The 22,118-nt window shown below is 43.1% G+C and overlaps 1 protein-coding gene across 1 annotated transcript in view; it reads left to right on the top strand.

Moving 5' to 3' along the window:
* The window catches only part of CDK15 (cyclin dependent kinase 15), a 39,944-nt gene extending 19,342 nt beyond the window's left edge, over window positions 1-20,602 (top strand). Inside the window, exons 8-12 of the mRNA XM_085065635.1 lie at window positions 57-120; window positions 7,133-7,181; window positions 9,808-9,947; window positions 15,366-15,502; window positions 17,858-20,602. Of these exons, the coding sequence (XP_084921761.1) occupies window positions 57-120; window positions 7,133-7,181; window positions 9,808-9,947; window positions 15,366-15,475 (363 nt within the window). The 3' untranslated portion in view covers window positions 15,476-15,502; window positions 17,858-20,602. The remainder of the gene's footprint in view (window positions 1-56; window positions 121-7,132; window positions 7,182-9,807; window positions 9,948-15,365; window positions 15,503-17,857) is intronic.
* The last annotated feature ends 1,516 nt before the right edge of the window (window positions 20,603-22,118 follow it).

Below are 22,118 nucleotides of genomic sequence, written 5' to 3' on the forward strand. Positions count from 1 at the left end.
CAAAGTATGGGCAGAAAGAGGTTATTGTTCTTCTCACTCTCTTAAATCTTTTGCAGGCATTGGGGGTCCCAACTGAAGACACCTGGCCAGGACTTTCCAAGCTCCCCAACTATAACCCAGGTAGGATTAACCTCATGAGAAGGCCAGCTTTTTCTCTGAGCCACTAGCCACTCAGTTGTTGTGTCAGTAATTGTAATTATGAAAAATCCTGTGCTACGGTGATACTAAAATCCCTTGAGCTACTTAATGACAGTGGTGCTGTAGGACCTACAACAACACTGGGATTTGCTTAGTATACAAACAAAGGTACATGTGTGGCAAAGTTGCCTCACTGGGTGCTGGTGTATGTAAGTCTAATGGAATATTTCATTGCTGCAAGTCTCACAGTGTATTTAGTCTCCACTCCTCATTGCAAAGGACCAATATCACCTGGTTTAGACTGGAAAAGCTGACAGGCATCTGGAGATGCAGTTTATCTGAACTCTCCTTATTTTTATGGAGATTGGTTTGGGGACCTTTAAACCTCAGCTTTAAAGGTCACTGTCCCTGATTTTGATGTGGGCAAGGTGAGAAATCTGTGTGATTTACAAAGCTGGATTCTTTTATTTCCACATGGGCTGGTAGAGAAGTCTGTGTCCTGGACTTCAAAGGGCCAGTTGTCTCTTATTTTGATGTGGGCAGGTTGAGAAGTATGCTTTGAAAAGCTAGCTCAGTCACTCTCCCTCTCTCTCTCTCTCCCTTTCTCTCTTTCTCTTTTTGTTTAATGTTTTCTCCTGGGAAAATATATTCAAGTGTCAGTGAGGGGGAAATGATGAGCACTGATTCTCAGCCTCTCAGCAGGATCATTCTGTAAGAGAAATATAAAAGTGAAATATTAAAAACCCTAGAATGTGAAATTCACCCATCTACAATCTAACCATTCTCTCTCACTTGTACCATAGGAGAGTGGTGGGGGGAGCCTGTCTATCTGGAAGGGGAAAAAAAGAACAGGGGGGAGAGGAGGAGGGAGAAGACGTGCTTTGAGCAAGAGGTTTACAGGTTTAGTAGAGCATAGTAACATCTTTTCAAAGAAGTGGGTGTTGCTCTGTGACCCAGTCCAAGATGCCCCTCCTTTGATTCTGGTGCATGAACACTAAACAGCCCCCATTTTCACATGGTAGCTGAGATTGGCTGAACAATAACCTGGTCTCACAGTCGAAAGGACTGGAATCTTTCACACAATTAGCTGAGACACATTAATCAAACCAGCGTGAAATGGGAATGTGTCGCTGTCCGCAGCAAGTTTAATTTGGATAGCAGGCAAGCACAGAGCAGACAGCTGGAGGAAGCATTTTCTTCTTGTTGTAGAAGGCTTGGCTGGGTAAGTCTACAAGTTGAGAAGAGTAGTCTGGGAGGAAAAGAAATGCTCATGTGTGGGAGGAACTAATCACAAGGATTTATTTTTGTGCCAGTCATCTGCTAATACAAGGCCTCAAAATATAAACATACAAACTCCCAGTGATGATGATTAGGTGTCCTAATACTATGTAGAAGGACAATCTAAAAGTACAAGCATTAAGGCTATGCTAGCAAGGAAACTTGCACAGACAACAGAGAATGTGAGTGCCCAGAACTGCTCTGAATAATAATTCCTTCAGCTCTGTTTTGTCTGAGTAGCAGTGCTGTCCTCTGCTGCTCATGATGGTGCCAGTAGCAGGGCCAGGAAGGAGAGGACAGGCGCCCAGGCAGCATGGCAACAGCTCCAGTGAAATCACCATAAGCAGTTTCCAAGTCTGACTGGCTTTCAGACTCGATAGAAAGTTTGTCTAGTGGACTCTAGAGGGGCAGAATTGACCTGTGCTGTGCTGTGACTCTGGGATGCTGGTGCCTTTTGTGCCTGCACCAGGCAGAAAGGCAGGAGTAAGAGGACACCATTCTGTTGGAGCATCCCACCATGCCTGCAAACACATGGGAGAGGTGTGCTGTGTCAGTGTTTGGGGCAATAGCTGTGTTACCTGGAGGGGCAATATCCCTTTCTCCTCCTGAGAGCCTGACCAAGGGGCTGCGAGCTGTTCCAGCCACATACTGGAACCAAGCACTTGGCTCAAACCTGAATTATACAAACCAGTCTGGACAGAAGGTTAGTCATATAAAGTTGGACTATTTGCCCTACTCATGAGCTAAATCAAGTCACATTTTGATGGGACTGCTGGTAAGAAGACAAATTAGTCTCTTCATTTAAAGCTATTTGCCTTTTACATGCTTCTGGGCAATTCCCCTCTCTTCCCTGAAGCACAAATGCTGTTTTCACCCCAGGACTTGCTCAGCCTGAGTACAATCTGTGGAGTCTGCCTCAGAAAACCTTCTCTCCTGAGCTTATTCCCAGACCATTTGTGCGAATCTGGGTGCCTGGGTTGGTTCAGATAAGCAAACAAACTTTGGAGCTCTTCCCCAAATCTGATGGTTTGAATTCTTTCAGCTAGTCCTATTGATGTTCACACTGAGCACAGGCTGCAAACAAACAAACAGGTTCCTGCCCGAGGCAAGGAACAAACACGGGCAAAACAAAGCACTGAGGTGTGATCCTATTCTCATTGAAGTTGATGGCAAAACTCCCACTGGATTCAGCAGTGTAGGCTCAGCCCCAGACTGAGATTGTTACTGGAAAGGTTCCTGGGCCAGGTGGGTTAGTAGGAATCTTTGAAATGAGAGCTGTAAACCTTTAGATGTTTTCCTGTCACTGCTGTGGGCTTGAGCACATCCTGCTGCAGTCTGAAGAGGATACAAGATGGGCTGTGGGGTTTGTGAGTCAGGCACACACAGGGCAGCACGAGGAAAAGAAGCTCCCCTGCTTCCTCTGTGGGCAACTGGCAAGGGATGAAATGTGCAAAGGAGTTTTTGACTGCCCTATGCCCCAGTGTCTTCTTGCACAAAGAAGTTCAGGAACAGCCTCATGCCCATTCCCTACAGTTTGCCAAAGTCTCAACCTGACCCCAGGTGAATGGGAAGGATGGATGAGTTACTCATTCGTGGCCAGCCCTACAGCTTGCGATCTCACCTCCTGTCTGCAGGAGAGACACTTGGGGTAGGGAATTGCATGCAGTCATGGGGCCTGCAAGCAGCTTTGAAAACCATTTCCTGGAGGACATGAAGGATTGGGAGAGCTCCTGCCCCACATCTCAGCATGCTCACAGGCCCTATCCCTGGCTCCCCAGGCTTACCAGTCCGACCCATAGTGACAAGGCTTTGCCCTGTGTTTGTTCATTTGTTCTGTTCCCTTCATTTTGCTTCCCCTGAAAGAGGCAGTTGTAGCTCTGTTAACACTATTTTTGAAAGCTCTCATGCTGTGTGAGCTCAAATCCTTGCATTAATCTACTGCTGTGTTCATTTCACTGCGCTGAAAAGCAGTGAGTTTAAATCCCCTCTAAACACCATTGGTGACACCAGAAGGCCAGTGTTTTGATCCAGCCCCATTAATGGTTACAAGTTTGAATCTAGACAGCGGGGGTCAAGGGCAGGAAAGGATTAGGAATCACAGCCCATGACATTAAGCTACTGCTTTTGCCAAACTGGGAATACTGGAGCGCCCAATGTACCAAGTTAGTTTTTTTTCCCTTTTTCTGACATTTGGATTCCAAAGAATGGAGAGCAGTGAATATCTACCTATAACATGATGAACTTGCTAGTGAGCTTTACTCTGATTTATTGCGCAGGCTGACTGATGAAGTTTCCTATGCCAGGTAGCATATCACCTCACATAGCAGATACAGGTTTCACACAGGGCCTTTTTCAGATGCAGCAATGACTTTCAAATAAAGCCTGATTTTTCACGTATCTGCAAGCTTTGGTATGCTGAATAAGATTTAGAAGCTTTCTAGAGTTAACTTGTGCTCCCAGGTACGGATTTACAATGTCTGTTGGTTTTCCAAAATGTCACCAGCAGATGGAGGCAACGAGCAGCAGGCCCTGAAACGCAAACTTCCCATGACGTTTGTGAGAATGCAGACGAAGTCTGCACTCCCAGTGCTTTTCCTTTTTTTTTTTTTTTTTTTTAATCTCACTTTTTATGCTGATGTTTCATTTAACAAATGGGATGGTTGAAAACTGAATTCTAAAACGATAAAATTTTTATTGTCATAATAAACTGCATGTGGCTTTGATCTCAAAGGGGAGAGCAGCACTGTAACTAATGTGCAATGTATGCTGGCCAGGGCGTAGGGAAACTTCCCATCTGTGTGGCAATGGGCACAGCCTGCAGTTTCCAGCCTGCCACACAGACAGAGCTCTGCTCCTGTCCTGAAGCCACAGAGATTTCACTAATGAGAGAAATTTTCTCTGTGAGCCTGCAACCCCACTGCCTTCATCCAGCAGCACTTGGCATCCTCTTTCGCTCTCTTCATCAATTAGGAAAGTTTAACTCTTGTCCTCTGGCTTGCTTGCCTCATTATCAGTTCATTAGCCACTTCCACCTGGGTTTTCAAATAGGAAGGTATTTCCTCATTAGCACACTCTGCCTTGCATAAGGATAGAAAATAACAAACCTAAGTGCTACCTTTCAGATCTACTCATATTGCTAAAAAAGCCAATCAGCCCTACACAATCCCATCACTTTATGTCTAGGTCATCATGGTGAGATGATTAAATCAGTAGTTCATCCATTTGGGAATAATATCGAAATATTCTTAATCCCTTTACCTTTTGAGAGTAGCTGTTTACATTGTTTTACAATTTTAGATTGGTCTTAATCTTACAGTAGGGAAAATATTTACTGCTCTGTTTTTACCCTGCTCAACACAATGGGGCCTTGGCATTCTCTAAGAGTTTGTCTATATGGGATCAGTCGGGAGATTAATCTGAACTGATTTAAAGTGCTCTAGTTAACTGCATTAAATCCTTGAGCAGAGACACACTGCTTTCTTACCCATATCTCACAGTCCTCACTCAAGCTGAATTCTTCACTGAGAGATGTGTTTGGACAGAGACAGGAGTAGTTGGCTCACTGGCTCTTACACTATCCCTTGCAGATAATTATTAATCTCCAGGTTATATAAAAGGTAGATTTAAGTCAAGAGGCTTGCTCAAGACAGCAAACACAGGTATTCCTCCCAGTTCCCAGGAAGAAAGCTTATATATTTCTATTTTCTGATATTTCTATTTCTAATGTAAAGAAAAATCCTATTTCCTCTTTGGAATGTAAATCCTGAAAATGCACTCTACAAAAACAGTGACATTTCGCTTAGACAGCATGGAAACATTTTGCCTTGCTGTTACCAACTGAACATGCATTTTTTAACTTCTGTGTTAAACTCATTGAAGAATATTAATGTTAAGAGATTTCAGGAGAGTTAAAGTACAATACTTAAGTCATCTTGGCATGTTTACTAAATATTTAATGAAATTGATATATTGTCATAGAGTGTTTTCATGTCACAAATCAAATTTTTTCTGACAGAAAATCAGAACATCTGAAAGGTTTTGGCCAGCTCTGTGAATAAGCAAAAATTTCTGCTTTTTACAGAAAGATTTTATGCCTTTCCAAACCACTTTTTAAATTGTTTTTCTTCTATTTTATCTGGAAAATTTACACCTCTACTCAATGTGGATAATTTATTTCTAAACTTTTATTATAGCCAAGGGGGCAAAAAGAAGGAAAGACAATCTGGTGAAAATGTTCCTAGTGATCCAGGAGGAATGTCCTGCCAATCTTGGTGACTTATTTGGGAAGGGAGTATTCAAGACACTAGTTTATAACTTCTATATATTGGCAATATTCCAGTGCTCTGGTACCTAAACATGAATCCCATCCTCAGTTATATTCCCATTTACTACTCTAGAAATTACTTAGTATTTGGGTGTAGGAGAGCAATTCAGTTCTGAACTGTTACTTACCATGTGATAGACAGGTTTAACAACCTGCTTGCCTGGTTTAATGGTGAAAGATTGCTGCTGGAAAGGTCAAGGGCTGGAAGTTCAGTCATTTGTACTTTTTCAAGATGTCTGTGCATCAAGTCAGAACCTGGGTCTAGTACTTTGGAAATGGCCACTCAGGCAAAGGCAGAGGGGGCTCCCACTTTGATTGCAGCAGGCAGCTTCGGTCCCTGAATGAGGTGCTTGGTGCCTCCAGGCAGGAAGGGAGGGCAGATGCTCCTGGAGGGTGCAGCATAAACCCCAACCGGGCTGTGAGTCTACTGGCAACAGAGCAGTGGTGCTTGCCTCCTGGTGGTCCCACTACTGTGGGGAATGCTTGTCCAGGTTGAGCTGGAAGAGAGGTCAACCCCACCCTTCCTGCTCTCCTTTCCATGACTAGAGTACCACTGTTCATTCTCTGCTGTCACAGTGCTCAGGAAAATGTATGTGGGTAGAAATTGCAGCCTTTCTGATGCAAGAAAATCTCTCTGTTGATCAGCTCTAAGGGGAAATTTGCTAGGCTTAAGCCATTCATTCGTGTCTAAGCCTGAGAAAATTAATGCTTTATAATAAAACATTTGAGGAACATATTCCTCTATATTTACCACAATGTTTAGAAATATATCCTTGAAAAATACTGAGAAGAACACAGACTTCACAAAATTGCAAACTCTGCTAAGTTCCAGTCTGATAGAGATTGCATAATCAGTGAGTACAAAGCCTGCATGAATATGGTTAACTGGACAGACAACAAACTTAGTAGAGCTGTGGGCAGGGAAGAGAGTGGGACCACAGTGCCTTTCTCTATCCCCAGTCTTGCTGCTGCATCCATGTAGAAAAGCCCCATGTTACCCACAGGGCAATATGTGAAGCTCAGCAGCCCCTTGGAAAGCCAAGACAATTGCTGGGGATTCAGGCCTGGAAACTTCTTTTTGCTTCCTTTGTGTAAAGGCTTTAGGGATGATTCTGCTTTTATTGAAGTCAAAACTAAGACTCTGCAACAGAAGGAGGTCCAAGGCCTATACTCACAGATATATGAAAGGAAAGGGTTACAGAACTGGAACAGCCTTATTAAGATCAATGCAGGTACTCAAGTCCTATAGGAATAATATATATTTATAAATCATAAGATGACAAATTCTATAGGGCCCTTTGAAATTCTGACCACATTTTTGTGCAGGGGCTCAAAGAATGGGTTTTGAATTGATTCTCATTTAATCTTGTGATTGCATATTACACTTTCTAGAACTGGTTGCTTCCAGGAGACCTCAGAGACTCCGAGTCATCTGTGACAGGTAAGCTACCTATAACGGCAATGTCAAAATCGCCTCTGGGTTTATTTGTTTCTTTATGCAATCATTTAACTTGAAATGAGCTCTTTTGGCAAGCTCAGGAAGAGCAGGGTGGTTCTGTAGTAACAAGCAGATCTAACGTCAGTTAAGCAACTTGATTTTGAGAGATTGAAGTAAAGGTAGACACGTAGTGGGTTTATTATTCTCAAAGGAGTAGTGATTATTCTGAGATAAGCAAAGGTTCAATGACGTTATGTGCAGCTTTTTGTGGGGCACAGTTCAACTGAGAAGGTCATACTTTCCCAGGCCCTTTTGCCCAGACTGAGGACAGACTTTGTACTATCCCAATTTTCATTTCTGAAAACAGACAAGGGACGTTGCTCAACAGTGGTAAGGAAGACATGCTAGGACAGCAATTTCATGAGACAATGAAATAATCTTGTGATTAGTTAGGAGGGGGAAAATCACATTCTTAGTGGCCAAAAACTATGAGATGAAGGCCATGATGACACACTCAGCTTGACCAGACACACCAGCTCTGCTGAATCACTACCTAGAGTGATAAGGGAAGGGACTATTTTTCCAAGCACATATATATATACACACACACATATATATAGAGAATGTATATATGTATCAGTGAAAGAAATTTATAATCAAAGTGCCCTAACCTAGCTCAGGGAGTCATTCTAATCAAATCCCCCTAAACTGATTTTGAAGCACACAACAGATTTTATAGATATGTAGGAAAAGACAAGACAGAATTTGTCCTCAAGACTGTGTTCATGCAGACATCAATAATCAAATATCCTTTGAGGGGGCATAGCCACATTTTTCATTTCTGCTGTTTATTATCTGTTCAGCTGCTTGCTTAGGATCCAGCCCTGCTAGGACGAAAGTGTGCTGTCCTTCAGAGCAGGATTTCCCAGATGCTGTTCTAAATGGCTGAACAAACATGCTAAAATTTCCAGCAAAGCACAGGTTACTGCAACGCCAGCCATTATCACACACAACTTGAGAAACATGCAAAGCTCAACATGTCCCAAATCCTTATAATGGAGGTCCTGGAACAGCACAAATCCTCTCTCAGCCTGAACAAAGAAATAAATATATTCCTTGCAACTGTGCTGTACTGCACTTCGGCTTTTTGGCCATAATCCCTTGACAGACCCCATTACAGGTCATACCAAGGGGCTGGCCTAGCACCTCTGTGGCAGAACTCTGGGCTGCATGTGGGCCAGCTCCTGCTCTGCCTTAGAGTACTGGTGCTACCATGGCCAAATAACTTGGAATGCCTTGGAATGCTTAGCTTAGCAGAAGGAAAGAGCTGCTTCATACAGACTGCTCAGCCATGACTCTCCATAGCCAATTCAGAAATCAAAGGGGAACTCCGCTCAGAGCTTTGCCACCACCAGGAAGGCTGAGCCATGGTGGGAAGCACTGAGCTGTGTTGCTGCCCAGAGTGGGAGCCTACAACAGCAGGGACCGAGGGGGCAGAAGGTCTCCAGTAAGACCCTGCCATGGCAGGGGCAGCCTGTCACGCAGCTCTAGCAAGAAACCTCAGACTGGATGCTTTTGGCTCCCTGTCCCGTCCTTGCTCCCCAAGGAAGCAGGGGCTTGAACTGTTTTGCTGGATGTGAAAATTCAGCAATTATCTACCACAGTGAGGCCAGACACCTTTTACAAATTTGTTTCTTAGGGTCTCTTTCTCTCCTTCCATCTTGTTTTTTCATCTTCTTTTATATTTTTCATTTTATCCCCTCAAAACAAAAATGTCAACATGTCAAATGTCCTATATAGGGAGGGGGAGTGCAGGGGCAGGGGGAATGCAGCCCCTGATGTCACTTGGAGGGGAAGCACTGTTGGGGGCCAAGGGAGGAAGCACAACAGGCCATGCTCTGAAGCTGAAACGTGATCAGAACAAACAAACAAAGTAAAAGCTGTAAAACTAAATGACTATTTTTATTTGTTTCCTTGTTGGTTTGTTTTCGCTCTTCCACTTCCTTGTCCCCAGCTGTGTGCTCCTCTAGAGAGCAGCCACTTGGCATTGGTATTTGTTGGGCATGGAGCATATGTCTATTACATCTATTTTAAGCACTCATCCTGAGAAACAGATCCTTCTCTGTGAATCCCCAACACATTTTACAACCAGCTGCACTACTGGTACTAGGGTAGGAAAAGAGAAAATGGTATTTTCTTCAAGTTCTTTAGATCTGACCTCTAGTCTTCTCAGTGGGCCAGTCACGTTATTTTCTATATTTGGATTGTCACTGTAAAATGGTACCACCAAACTCTGATATTACAGTTACAACATGTAAAATATAGTCTCCTCAACATCATTTCCCCTTTCACTTACAACCTTCTTGCTACAAAACAAAATTTTTTTTCGAAATTCATTTGTAAACATGAGTTTGAGCTGAAATCCCGGATGCATGTGCTCCGACATAGTCCAACTCAGATGGAAAAGCAAACCTCCTGAAAAGCTCTATAGCTGATGGGGGGTGCTTATCCAGCTCCCCTGTGTCCTCCACTATCTTTTCCTCAAGCTGAGAAGGGCTGGGTCATGTTCTGGTTCCAGCTTTCTGGCTTGTCCTTATCTCCTGTGCTATTTTTTCTTCTGTTTTCCTAGGATGAGCAGGGTGCCAGCAGCAGAGAATTTGGCCTCCAGGATGCTCACAGCCTTCCCTCGAGGCCGAATCTCTGCGCACGATGCGCTTCTTCATGGCTTCTTCAGCCCTCTGCCTCCTCAGCTCTATCAGGCTCCTGCTGGTAAGTCAACTCTCAATTTCATCTCACCAAAAAAGAGCTACTGCACGTGCTATTTACTATGACTTTCTTCTCTATTTTGAAAGTCTCTGCCATTTACCCAGATGTCTCTCTTTTCTGCTTTCCCTCCCTCCCCACTCCTGTATGCTGCAAAGTTTACATCCCATTGCAAACTTGACAACTTGTTTTTCTGTTTTCTTCCACTTGACCACTGTGTTAATACTAGAAGGGGACCCTGATGGGCTGCCACCATGGTCCATTTGCAAAGCAGAGGTGAATATTCTTTCTCAGGTCATTTCTCCCCCATTCTGTAACCCCAGGAGCCTGGAGATTTCCCCTGGGCTCACACTGTGTATTCAGTGTAACTCACCCGCTGGTCTCTCCTGATGTCCTGAATTCCCAGCTGCTCAGCATGGTGTGCTAGCCCCAATTCCCTTGGACTGCTCCTCCTGCTCCCTTTTGATGTTGAGACAGCTGTTCCTTGTACCATGTCACACCAGTTCTTCCTCAGTTTTACCTGCTTGATTTCCTTCTTCCCTTGCTCCCTTCTCTTAAGCACATAGCTGCACACACAATTCTGCCTCTCCTGTCCTGAGCTGACAATAAATACAGGGTCTCTCAAGCTACAGTCCTGCTTCTCACTAGGAAAAGCTCCCTCCTAAGAGGCAGCAGGCCAAAGGGACCTTGCATTCCCTATTGCCTCCTGGGCACCCTACACACTAGTTAGTTTGGTGGTGTTTTTTAAGATAGGGGTAATTATGAAAAAGCCTTCATGGACTGTGTTGTCAAGCTATTGGAAAACCAAATTTCTGGCTGCTGCAACACATCCCAAGTGAAGGAGCAGCCAGTTAGCATCTCTCCCAAACCCCTAAACCGCTGCCCTTCAGAAGGTGCTCTGTGTGTGTATGTGCTTGAGTGAGAGACATCTGCATTCCTTTTCTGTTCACCCAGCCACAGAGCACAAATCTACTTTGACACTTTTAGAAAAATGAAAAGATGGAATCTCGCAGGAGCCTGCCTGTGCCGGGGGGGGGAGGAGGGGAGCACGCACAGCAGGAGGGAAGTTGACTTTTCTTTATACATATAGGGTTTTTTCCATGCAGAGTTTAAATTATGCCTGATAAAAGGAGTTTCGTGGATGTTTCAGTTCTTTCAAACCCTCCTGGCTTCCTCCCAATTAAATGAGGTTTGTCAAAGCCACAGGGCTCTGCTGCTGCCAGAGAGGCGGACAAGCACTTCCCGCAGTGACATCTCCAATCCCCAAGGGAGAAGATGAAAGTGTCAGTGCTGAGAGAGAGAGAGAGAGAGAGAGTGGAAAAAAACAGGTAGAGACAGACAGTGTGAGAGAAAGGGAGAGAGTGAGGAGAAATAGAAGGAATGAGAAAACAGATTGGCATAATGTGTCAATCTCTCCGATATGCTGCCAGTGAGGGGACAGATTCATTTCACCTGGGTTTAAGCACCATCCCATATTTATTATCCCCCATACTGCAGTAAGAAGTACCTTGTGGACAGGAAACTGCATGGCGTTATCATAGCAACCAATGTGTTGAGAACAGAATCAAAGTGCAGAGGGCTGAAACAAGTACAGTACAATCATGCAAGACCATATTCATGAGTGACTCATTAAGCCTGTAAAATTTAGGCAATTCTGAATAATTCTCCATGTAGCCATTCCTATTGCCATAATTGTTTAAGACATTTGCTCTCTTGTGTCACTTTGGCATAACACCATTTTGGAATTTAACAGTATCATTTTAAAATTCTTGTTGCTATGATAACAGTGCAGATTTAAAATATATTCTGTTCCCGCTTTGTTCTGGAGGATGCTGGCTATTAGTTGCCATCCTCTGAAGGGGAAAGTTAAAGCAGAAGGGCAAAGAATGAGCTGGAGATGAAAGGTGAAAGAAGAGGGGGTTGATCCCAAGGTGTGTGAGAGAGTAAGAGAGAAACAACATTTGAAAAAATAAAAGGTTCCTGTAAGAAATTATTCTCTATTTTTATGAAATAATAGTATCCATAACTGTTCATTTTATAAGTTGTTATGACAAGCTGGAAGCTAGAGGATGTTTTTCAAAGGTCAGTTCCTGGGAAAAAATAATTGGAGAAATCAGTGTTTCAAATGTTAAGTACCCCTCCAAATAGCATGTTTCTGATTACTAGGGGAAATGCTAATGGACAGAGGCTGGCTCCTGCCCCTGGGAAAGGGGAGAGGGAGCAGAGGGCTCTTTGCTTCCTGGAGGTCATCTCCTATAGAGTGCAACAAGTTGCTGTTGCTATGCCCATCTGAGTGCAGAGTGCTAAAAAAAAAGAGTAGCCCATGATCTAAGGGAGGTTAAGAAGACTCTCTGTCCTCTGAATGGGGCTGGGCCACAGATGGGCCTCTCCTGCAGCTGCTCACTCCTGTGCCTCTAGCTCTAGAAGGAGATTGCTGAGGCCCAGGTTCAAACCTCGCTCATCATCTTGGTGGCCTTAATTCTACACGTGCCCTCAGCACCTCTGGGTGTAAAAACAGAGAGAGGTGCAGGGGTTTCTTCAGCTTCCCTTCAGTGTGGCTAGTAGCCTAAGGGGTGGCAGTGATGACCTTTTGTAAAACCGGAGCATTTGCTGTCCTTTTTCTGGCTGAAGCCAATCCTGAGACAATTATCTTTGTGCAGTGCAGCCCTGCACTGCAGCAGCTCTGATAAAACTTCAGTCTAACCCTTTGCCACCTGCTAAAGCACAATGTTTTCAGTCCAATTAATCCCCCGTGGAAGAAAGATGAGATCCTTGAATCAAGAAAGCATGAGCTGTGCTCTCAACTCAGTGTCAGTCCTGAAGTGCAAAGGGCCTTCTGAGGAGGTGTCTCACTCTGTTGTCAGACAGGTCAGACACAGTAACAATTGAAGCTTATTATTCTTAGTTATAGATTTGGTTTATTTTCCCTGTCTTTTGCCCTCCAATGCTTTAGAGCAGGCCCGCAAGCAGGGAGGGTAAGCAATGGGATTTGGGGTTATCAACAGTGCACTCCCAAGAAAACATACTGCAAGAAGAGCTCTGGCCAAACCACCCAGGCACAGGGCTCAGGGAGCCCTGAGCTGGCAGCTCAGATCCTTTCCCCATTGGACCAATGTCCAGTCTCAGTAGAGAGCTTTCTCACAGAGTAGGAGATGTTCAACCCCGGCCATACCCTTGGCACAGCAGTTAGTAAAGTCTGGTATATGCTCCATGAGGAGGACTCTGTGTTGCGTGGATGTGATCCTGGCTTTGACTAGGAGGTACTTGCTCCTTTTGGGTACGATTGGTCTCTAATTCTTACCTCCCCCAGCAACACAAAACCAGTGTACCAGGAGATGAAGGCATTGCACCATTTCTCCTGAAACAGCCCACTATTCAAACTTGCAGAGACAAGGAGGAGGAGGGAGGCTTGATGTTGACAGTAATTTTAATGTCTGTTGCATCTAAACTAAGATAAAGCAAGTAAGCAAATGTGGACAATGAGAAGGTTAAGGCTGCAAGCCATTGCCTACCAAAAAACCCATTACTGTTGGGATTAGCCAGCACTGGTTAATGTTATCACAGGGGACATATAAAGAAGAACTGGCTTTCATGACCCCTTGTTTGGGTTGGCTGGTTTCCCTAGGTTCTCCTACATAGCTAAAAAGTTTATACAGTCACTTGGGTTATTTACTGCTCTGCTTTGTGACCTCTGTACACAGCAAATAGATATTCTTCACTGCAAGTCACATACAGACACCTAGAGAGTTCCTACCAGGTGTATGAATCTGATTTATAATGTGTCTTAATACAGGAATACACAAAAGCTGGTGTTGAGCAGGAAATCAGCTGCCCCTCCTAAGCCAGAAGCATTCTTATCTTTGAGGTGATAAAAGAAATCTCCATTTAACTCAGGAAAACCACCCTCATTTCACCTGGCATGATCCCTCAATGGTGGAAGATCTGCTTGCCTACATACCGACAGGACATTAAAGTTTTGTGTTCTGCCATTAAGCCACCACCCTAAGCAAGAGCTGTTGCAACATCACAGCAGATGCTTGCCAAGTGCACAGGACTCCAGACATGTTGCCCTGTTTAAGCTCTTCCCCACATGTTGTCCTGGAGGAGGCATTGTGCTGGGCACTGTTTAGGAGCATGGGGCAAAGGGGAAGACGGGAAAAGAAGGAAAATTTCCTTTGCTCCCTCCCCAGCACCTGCTCTTGCAAAAGCAACTGGCGCAAAGTTTGGCCCACATGACTTGTGGAAACAAAGTCTTACAGACATGGATCAAATGCTCTGACTCCCATTGATCTCAGGCCAGAGAATCTCTATAAAGGTCTTATTGTTCAGGGAGACAAACCGCTCTTGGGGGGAGTGCTGTTAATACCGTTCATGGAGGCAGACACTATTGCATCAGAGGTTAGCAGACGTTTTTCTGCATTTTGTCTAATTGCAAGTTATATCTGAGGTTTCTTTAACTTCCATTTTCCCCTTTAACACTCTTAAATGCAAATCTGAAAAGATTTAGTTGTCTTGTTTGCTGTGAAAGACATCCAGACTGGAAGTCTCACGTAGTTGTTTCCCATCCTCATGTGCGCTTCTGACTTCACCCAGTTATCAGCGGAAAAGAGTAAATGGGGAGGTAGTGATCAGGTTTCTAAGGCACAAAAGTTACAGCTAAGTTTGAGATTGTGACAGCAAGCAACCATGAGCATGGGAACTCAATTAGCCTGAAAGACAACTATCTCATTATTTTTCCTAAAATGATATAAATACATAAGAATATAAAAATTTAAAATAAACTCTCTATTGACTGTCTAGATGACTGAATTTCACTGCTCAATTTCTTTAAACACCCACTTTAGTATTTATTTATTCTAAGCGTGAAGCAGCTACGATAATTAGACTGTCAGATTTGGTAAGTTAATGAGGAGTCACTGGAGTGGAAGGTTTTGCATTTGTGAGATTGCTGAAGGAGAGAAGCTCTGTGCCTTCGCTCTATCTCTTTTTTCTTTTTCTTTTTTTCCCCTCTGCTGGGTGGGAAGGAGAGAGCTTGGCAGTGTGCAGATCCATTTGAATCCTTTTGATTAGCGGGTTGCATTCCAACCACTGTTCTACCAAATAGTATTTTGCTGGTTGGTCCAAGAAAAAGAAAAAGAAAATGAAAAAGAAAATGAAAAAGAAAAAGAAAAAGAAAAAGAAAAAGAAAAAGAAAAAGAAGAAAAGAAAAAGAAAAAGAAAAGAAACTGCAGATGAGATTTCTAGAGAAGGGTGTCTAGATTAAAGATAGATTTTTCCAAAAACAATCAGAAGGAATGCAGCTGTGAGAAACAGGATTCTGAATTAGTTTATATTGTGGCTAATGTCACAAGAGCATTAAGAAAGTAGCGCAGTGAAAGAAAAGGACTGTTTTGCAGCTTTCTCTTTAACCTGATTTTTCTACAGGACAATCAGTGTTCACAGTTCCAGGAGTGAGACTGCAACCTGAAATCTGTGACCTGTTTGCTTCTTACCGAAAAGGCCATCTCTCAGGAGGTTCGAGCAAGTTTTGGTAGAAATATGGATGATTGACTAATTCTTGGGTAAGCATGTGGTTACCATTGTCAAATGTGCTGCCATCACCCTCAGCACATGAATTCCTTCGTGTATTGAAGGTGGGAAAACAGATCTGATACTCAGGGCTGGATGATCACATTCCAGGGTGAGAACAAAGTGGGAAATCTCACATTCAGAGAGAAGAGGTCAGCGAGCCAATGCCCCCAAATGAACAATGTTCAGTGGTATCATGGGAGGTTTGGATTTGTTTTGTCATATTGCCAAGTCTCAGACCAGTGCCCTTTCCTCTGATGCCTCCCCAGTCAAAATATTGCTTCATTTCCCCATTGCTTAAACTGACCAAATTGCTTTGTTCTCCTTTGTCCTTGCCTACTGAGTTCACATTTCATAGCTTAGTTGTTTTGATTTCACACACATTGGAACCTGAGCAGAGATAGGCAAAATCTCCCTAGCTTGTAATATCGTTGGTTTTAATTAGTCTCTATTTTACTATGTCACACCTCAAAATGATGCTTCAGCATCAATATTTTTCATCTCCTTTTTGTTACAGAAGACCAAAAGCTCACCTAAAATCACTGTTATTGAAAGAAATTACCAGAAAATATCCTTTTATTATATCCTGTCTCTTTGTTTACTTTGTGCATTTGTTAGCAGCATGTGTCCTGTCAGTGTCACTGCTGGGTCTGTGCTTGCAGGGCAGACCTGGAAACTGATCTTGAGGCCAAATTAGTTTGACTGTCTTATCATCTGCCAAGCTAAGAGGCGACCTTAGGATAGCAGGACACACCTCAGCTACCCATCTGTGCTTTCAAATGCACGTAGATGGCGTGTACCTGCTATAGGATCAGGTCCCAGCACTCAGTGCCTGGTCTCACAGCCTTTCTCTACCCCTTCTGCCCTCATCATGTAGACAACAGCAGGCAGAGAGGCCAGCCTCGAATCCTTTTAAGAAAAACCTGAACAGTGCCAGCGCTGTGGCCAGATTGGGTTTTGGAAGCAGCCTGAATGCCTTCCCTGCTCACCTGCTCAGTTGAGTGCAGGAAGGACGGCTGTTCCCTCTCTGTGAGCAGAGAGGAACTAATCCTGCCAGAAAAGCTGGCTGTCAGTTCCACTAAGGCTTCTGGGACAACTCACTTGAGGAGGGCACTCATGCATCAGTGTTCAATGAACTTGGATTTGGCCCATTTTAACTGATTTAGAGAGCATTTCACAAATATATAATTTAAAATAGTGAAAACTTGGAACTAGTAGGAGAAACTCTTAAACTTTTTTTTTTTTTTTAATTAACCTGGCCTCAAAATGATTGTATCCTTTTTTTTTTTAGCTCTTTACAAGGCATACTAAACAAGCTTAAATGTCAACTCAAGTTTTCTTCTGCAGTTCATTACAGGAAAACATTCTATATGTGATGGTGTTCATATTATTAATTCTCTTTTTAAAATAGGCATCTGGATTCCGACATGCAAGAGGGGTTATAAATGAAACAGTAATTTTTTTGTCATTTTAATAGGCTACCAATGGAAAGCAGGGGGTTCTGCATGCTTTTTCTAATCTAATGAGAGGTAGATAGGCATCTAAAGCACAACAGCCTCACGCTGGCACATGAGAGAATGGAATTTCCTGGGAACATAATGAAACTGGCCAGCCTTCCTTCATTTGCCAACCTGAGTTAAGCTACAAAAATAGACAAAACCAAAAAACTAAACATAGCAGGCTCCATCTTGAATCCATGGGCCCTGAGCAACATAGCAAGGGACAAAATATCATCACAGACTCCTCCTTGTTCTCCTTCTGGTTTCAGGAAACGACGAGATACTGTCAGTCATCTATCCCACGGTGATATATACTCCATGCCAACAGTCAACCCATTTTCTACCCTATTCCACCCACCACTTTCCCCTCTACCTGCTGAGGAAGAACATATGGATCATTGGAATCTGCTACTGTTCTCATTCTGCCTCTCAAAATAAATACTCAGATAACTAATGCTGTGCCTCTTACATGTATGTGATATTGTACCAGCTAAGTGTAGCTGAATCTACAGGAAAAGAAGAGCCTTTTTAAAACCAGCTTTAACAAGCAGAGTGGACTGAAGGCCCCAGCCCTGCAGAATATTAGCATTTGGGATTTATTTTTATTTTTGATTCAGTATTTAGGCCATGGATTTTTACCCTAACAGAATTCCTTTGTAATAGGGGCAGATTGTATATTCCGTTATACTAAGGACCTTTAAAATAACTCCTGATACTGAAAAAATGAAGAAAAATCTTTGAGATTATAAAACAAGGACACAGTTTGGGGGGTGGGGTGTGTGTTTTTAAAAATCACCTTCCAGTAGAAGAGAATGAAATTGTGCAGATGTCCTGCCTTTTGTTTTTCAGAAAGCAATGTCAGAAAGATTGACTTGGCAACAAAGATGTTAACAGCACCAGTCTGGACACTGGGCTTGCAGAATATACTCAGCCATGTGTCACTTAATAGAGAGATCCCTGGACCAGAAGATCGATGTACAAACAGGACAGATGGGGACTGACAATTGAAAGAATGTAGAGGCTCATCCAAGGCTTACGGAGACCTGTCATTCCTGGGGTATGCCTACAATCTCCTTCAACAAAAGAGCTCCTGAGGGAAGGAGGGGATTAGTCAAAAGTTGAATGAGGTCTCCAGGGAAGATGGTTTCTTGGATAGAGTTGTCAACAAAAGGAATTGTTTAAGACTATTTGTTATAATTTCCTAGAGGGAGCTTCTGCCATTACTAACAGGATTACCAGCATAGTGGTTCCACACCAGCAGAGCATTAGACATGTGCATTGCAGACTGGTTGCTTAGAGCTGAATTCAGAGGTCTTCTTATGCAGCATCCCAAATGTGTGCAGGTGTTGATGAGCAGAGGGGAGATGGCAGAGAATTAAGATGCAGCCAAATGCAGTCCATTTTTGGTCCAGCTGTTGCAGAGAGTCCTGGCTCATTAATGAGTTTCCACAGTGTTTTAATCTCCTTGATCTCAAGGCTGCTGACAGACTATGAGTAGGAAAGCTAATCTGAGGTGAGTGATGATGGGGATACATGGGGAAATCAGCGACCTCTTTCCCAACTGCAGTTACTATGAAATTTCTCATAGAATTCTTCCTGGAAGAATTGGGAAAGCAAGTAATTTACTGTATGCAAGTACTAGTCTGCTTGGTTTCAGTTATCTTGGATACTTTTTCTTAGCTCTGGGACATAGAAACCAGTAGCCTTGGTGTAACCTCACAGCACATCTGGGAAGTAAAGGAAGAGAAAGATAAATCATTGAGCTACAGACATACAGACCTTCTTGAATATTTTTATTCATTTGAGTAGTGTCACTGGCATGACTGGGAGAATTTCCCTGAGCAAGAGTTATGCAGAGCGTTGAGGCACTGGAACAAAACCAGTCAAGGAGCTATGGGTGGCAGCCATAGAAGCAGCTGAAAGGTGAGCTTTTAGTGTAAGAGAGCTGCATCTCCAGCCCCACTCCACTCCATCATTTACCAAACACACACTGCAGATCTGGGCAGGGAGCAGCACAACTGTTTATGTTCTCCTTTGCCCTTGCTACAGACGTAACTGCAGGAATGTATAGATTAGCTACATTAAAAGGCACATACACTATCTGCAGGCACTGCTCAGTTATGAGGACGAGATATTACTTACGTTATGTTCCTTGATGAAAAGGCAAGCTATGTCCCAAAAGTCTTTCCGCCTCTAAATTGCATGGACCCAGATCTCCCAAACATCAGCCATCCTCAATGACCTGACTGCCCTTTGTAATAATGAATAAGCAGCTATAAATGACAACCAAGTTGGGATAGGAGTGTTCTGCATTCCTTTTGTGTTCTTGGAGATGTCTGGACTAAGAGCAGTGAAGAAGCAGGATCTCTGGTGCCTGCAATGGGATGGTTATGGCTGAGTGTCTGCTCCTAATTGAGAGCAACTAAAGGCTCAAGATATGTTAAGTGAAAGGATTTGTTATGCATGGGCAGTGAGGGATCTAATGATGACAACTGAGTCACTTTTCCTCATGGTCTATCCAGAGCATCATTGTAAATTTCTTCTGCCCTGGAGCAATGGGACAGAATGTCTTTCCTGTTTTAGGTAGCTACTATCCCATAATGACCATGCCATTGCTAAATTTAGCCATGTGCTAAATTGCCAAAGAGTCATATGATACCTTTTAATTCTGTATCTAGAGGGGCAGAAAGCCAGGAAGACCCTGGATATGCTGCAAACCAGCAGTCTTCTGTTCATTAACATTGTAAATCCAATGCCTAAAACATGCCACATCGGAGGGAAACTGACTCTGAACCACTCCTCTCCTCCACTAATGGGAATACTATTTACATCATGAGTACTGATCTCAGCAGATTTTCCATCCCCTGGCCTGCACAGTCTTGGGGGCAACAGCTTTTGGGGAAAATGGATGTAGTCAGAAAGTGTAGGTAACAAGAAACACATCTGAATTTATGTACCAAGTTAGTGCCACCCAAAAAGGCAGTTCTGCTTCCCCCATTTCCCTCCCTGCTTCAAGCTTTACAGTCTTTCTCTTTTTCTCTCTGGCACCTTTCTAAGGCCTTGAAGAACTCATTTAATTCACTAAACAGATGGAAAACTATGAACTCTTTTGCTGAGTTAGTTTTTCATTGTTTTAGTGTGGTGAATCAGATTTGAAGGAAGAAAAGTACCAGACTTCATTAATGGATGAGTGTGGAGTAGGAAAGGAGGAGGTGGAAAAATCCATAAAGTTCATATTCCCTTATCTCCAACCTCCTCACATGCCCTGTCACATTTGAATGTCTGATGTTGTTTTTGAGATAATAACTGAATGGGCTCTGGCAAGTGAGTGGTCAGTACTACTGTCATTTACGTGGGTCCAACTCAAATCCACATGTTTGCTGTTGAACATCTCACAAAAAAATCTCAGACCTTGGCAGAGAGGTGCAGGACTGACATTTCTCTTTTTTCTCCAGAAAATACTTTCTTTTGGCAGGGGTAGGACGCTTTGGTAAAGCAGGAGAGAGTTTATAAAGTGCATGTAAATTGAGATCATTGTGCATAAGGGTCATCAAACTGTTTCTTCTCACCACCTCATAAAAAACCAAAAACAAATCTGAGGTTTTTGAGAAATCCTTTAACATCCTCCTTTATGTAAAGAGAATTTAACATCAGACTTAAATATTTTCTTTAAAAACATCTTGAAGTAAATGAAATAACTTCTTTTCCAAGCCAGGATTCTGTTTTGTTTCAGTCTGGAGCAAGTTTGTTGGCCAAATTATATATGCCCAAGAAAAGATCCAAGGGCTTTAAAACTTGCAAACCCCTGTCTCTAACGGTGCAAGTGGGCAATGCTCTTTAAAGTGTGTGTGGGGGAGGGCAATGCCAGGAAAATCCCCCTCACAAGCCAGAACTGCATTTGGGGAGCCCAGATGAAAGCTCTGATGTGGGTCATGTGACAGGTGTCACTTCAGTAATGATATTGGGGCAGAGATAAAAGTCCTTGCCGGCTGGTCATGTGACATCGCTTCATTACTGGCACAGCAGGTGGTCGGAGAGACTCAATGCCTTTATTTTTTATTATTTTTTAATTTTTTTTATTCTGTGATAATGAGAAAATGTTTAAACTTCCATCCCTGTGTTTAAACACTTCTTCATGCTGACAGCAGCAGGAGATCCCTTGATCAGCTGTCAGATGGGAAAGTGCAATTTTTCTGGAAAGTAAACAGCATGTTTGCCAGTTGGAAATCATTTTCTGTTTGTTGGGACTGCTAGTCGTGGTGTGATGGAGCCATGTCACAGCATCTGACAACTCGGGAGTGGGGAATAGAAAACAGCCTGAGAAATGGGGTTTAGACTCTGCCTCTGATAACAGGAGCTTGAGATTTTTGACACTTCGTTATTGTTACTGCGTGGAAAAAACCCACAACTTACGGGTTGCTATGAAACTTTTAAAGCAGCAGCTCAGTGTCAGTGTGGATGTGTGGGACCTTTGCAAAGAAGCTCCTGCATTTTAAGAGAAACTTTCCTAGGAGAAAAGCAAAAAGGACACAAAGGAACTGAGTAGGTGTGGAGATGTGTGGGTGTGAAGGTGGCCAGATTTCATTCTTGGCTTGCAAGAAGAAACAAACAAAAAAAAGTCTTCTTTTTAGAAAGCTTGATATGGTTCTGGTGTCACATAGGCTTGGGTAACACTTTGGGAGTTTCAGGTAAGAAAAGGAAGGCAAATGTGGTCACACGGTTGTACAAGAGAGCTCAACCCCACCGCGGGCCGGGCTGAAATCAGCAGTGTTATGGTCTCCTTCGGAAGTACCCTGCAACCCAACTAAGTTAACTTTAAACGCTAAGCACAGGGTTTTTTTTATTTTCCTGTTAGACAAATACCTCCTCAAAGTCAATTCCCATTGAGAAAAAGGAGATACAGATATTATACACATAATTTTAATTAAAATTAGGGTTTGGATGTGCATATGCAGAGGTATACACAATATTTTTCCTAGGCAGACACAGACAACATCTTATATGCAGAATCAACAAATCAACCTGATTTCAACACCGGGGAAGTTAATTACTCAGAGCAGGGCTCGAATCACATAAAAAATATTCACAGCAATTATGTTACATGAAGTCC

This window comes from Lichenostomus cassidix, chromosome 7 (assembly GCF_008360975.1).
Source record: "Lichenostomus cassidix isolate B80296 chromosome 7, HeHo_3.0, whole genome shotgun sequence".
NCBI lineage: Eukaryota > Metazoa > Chordata > Aves > Passeriformes > Meliphagidae > Lichenostomus > Lichenostomus cassidix.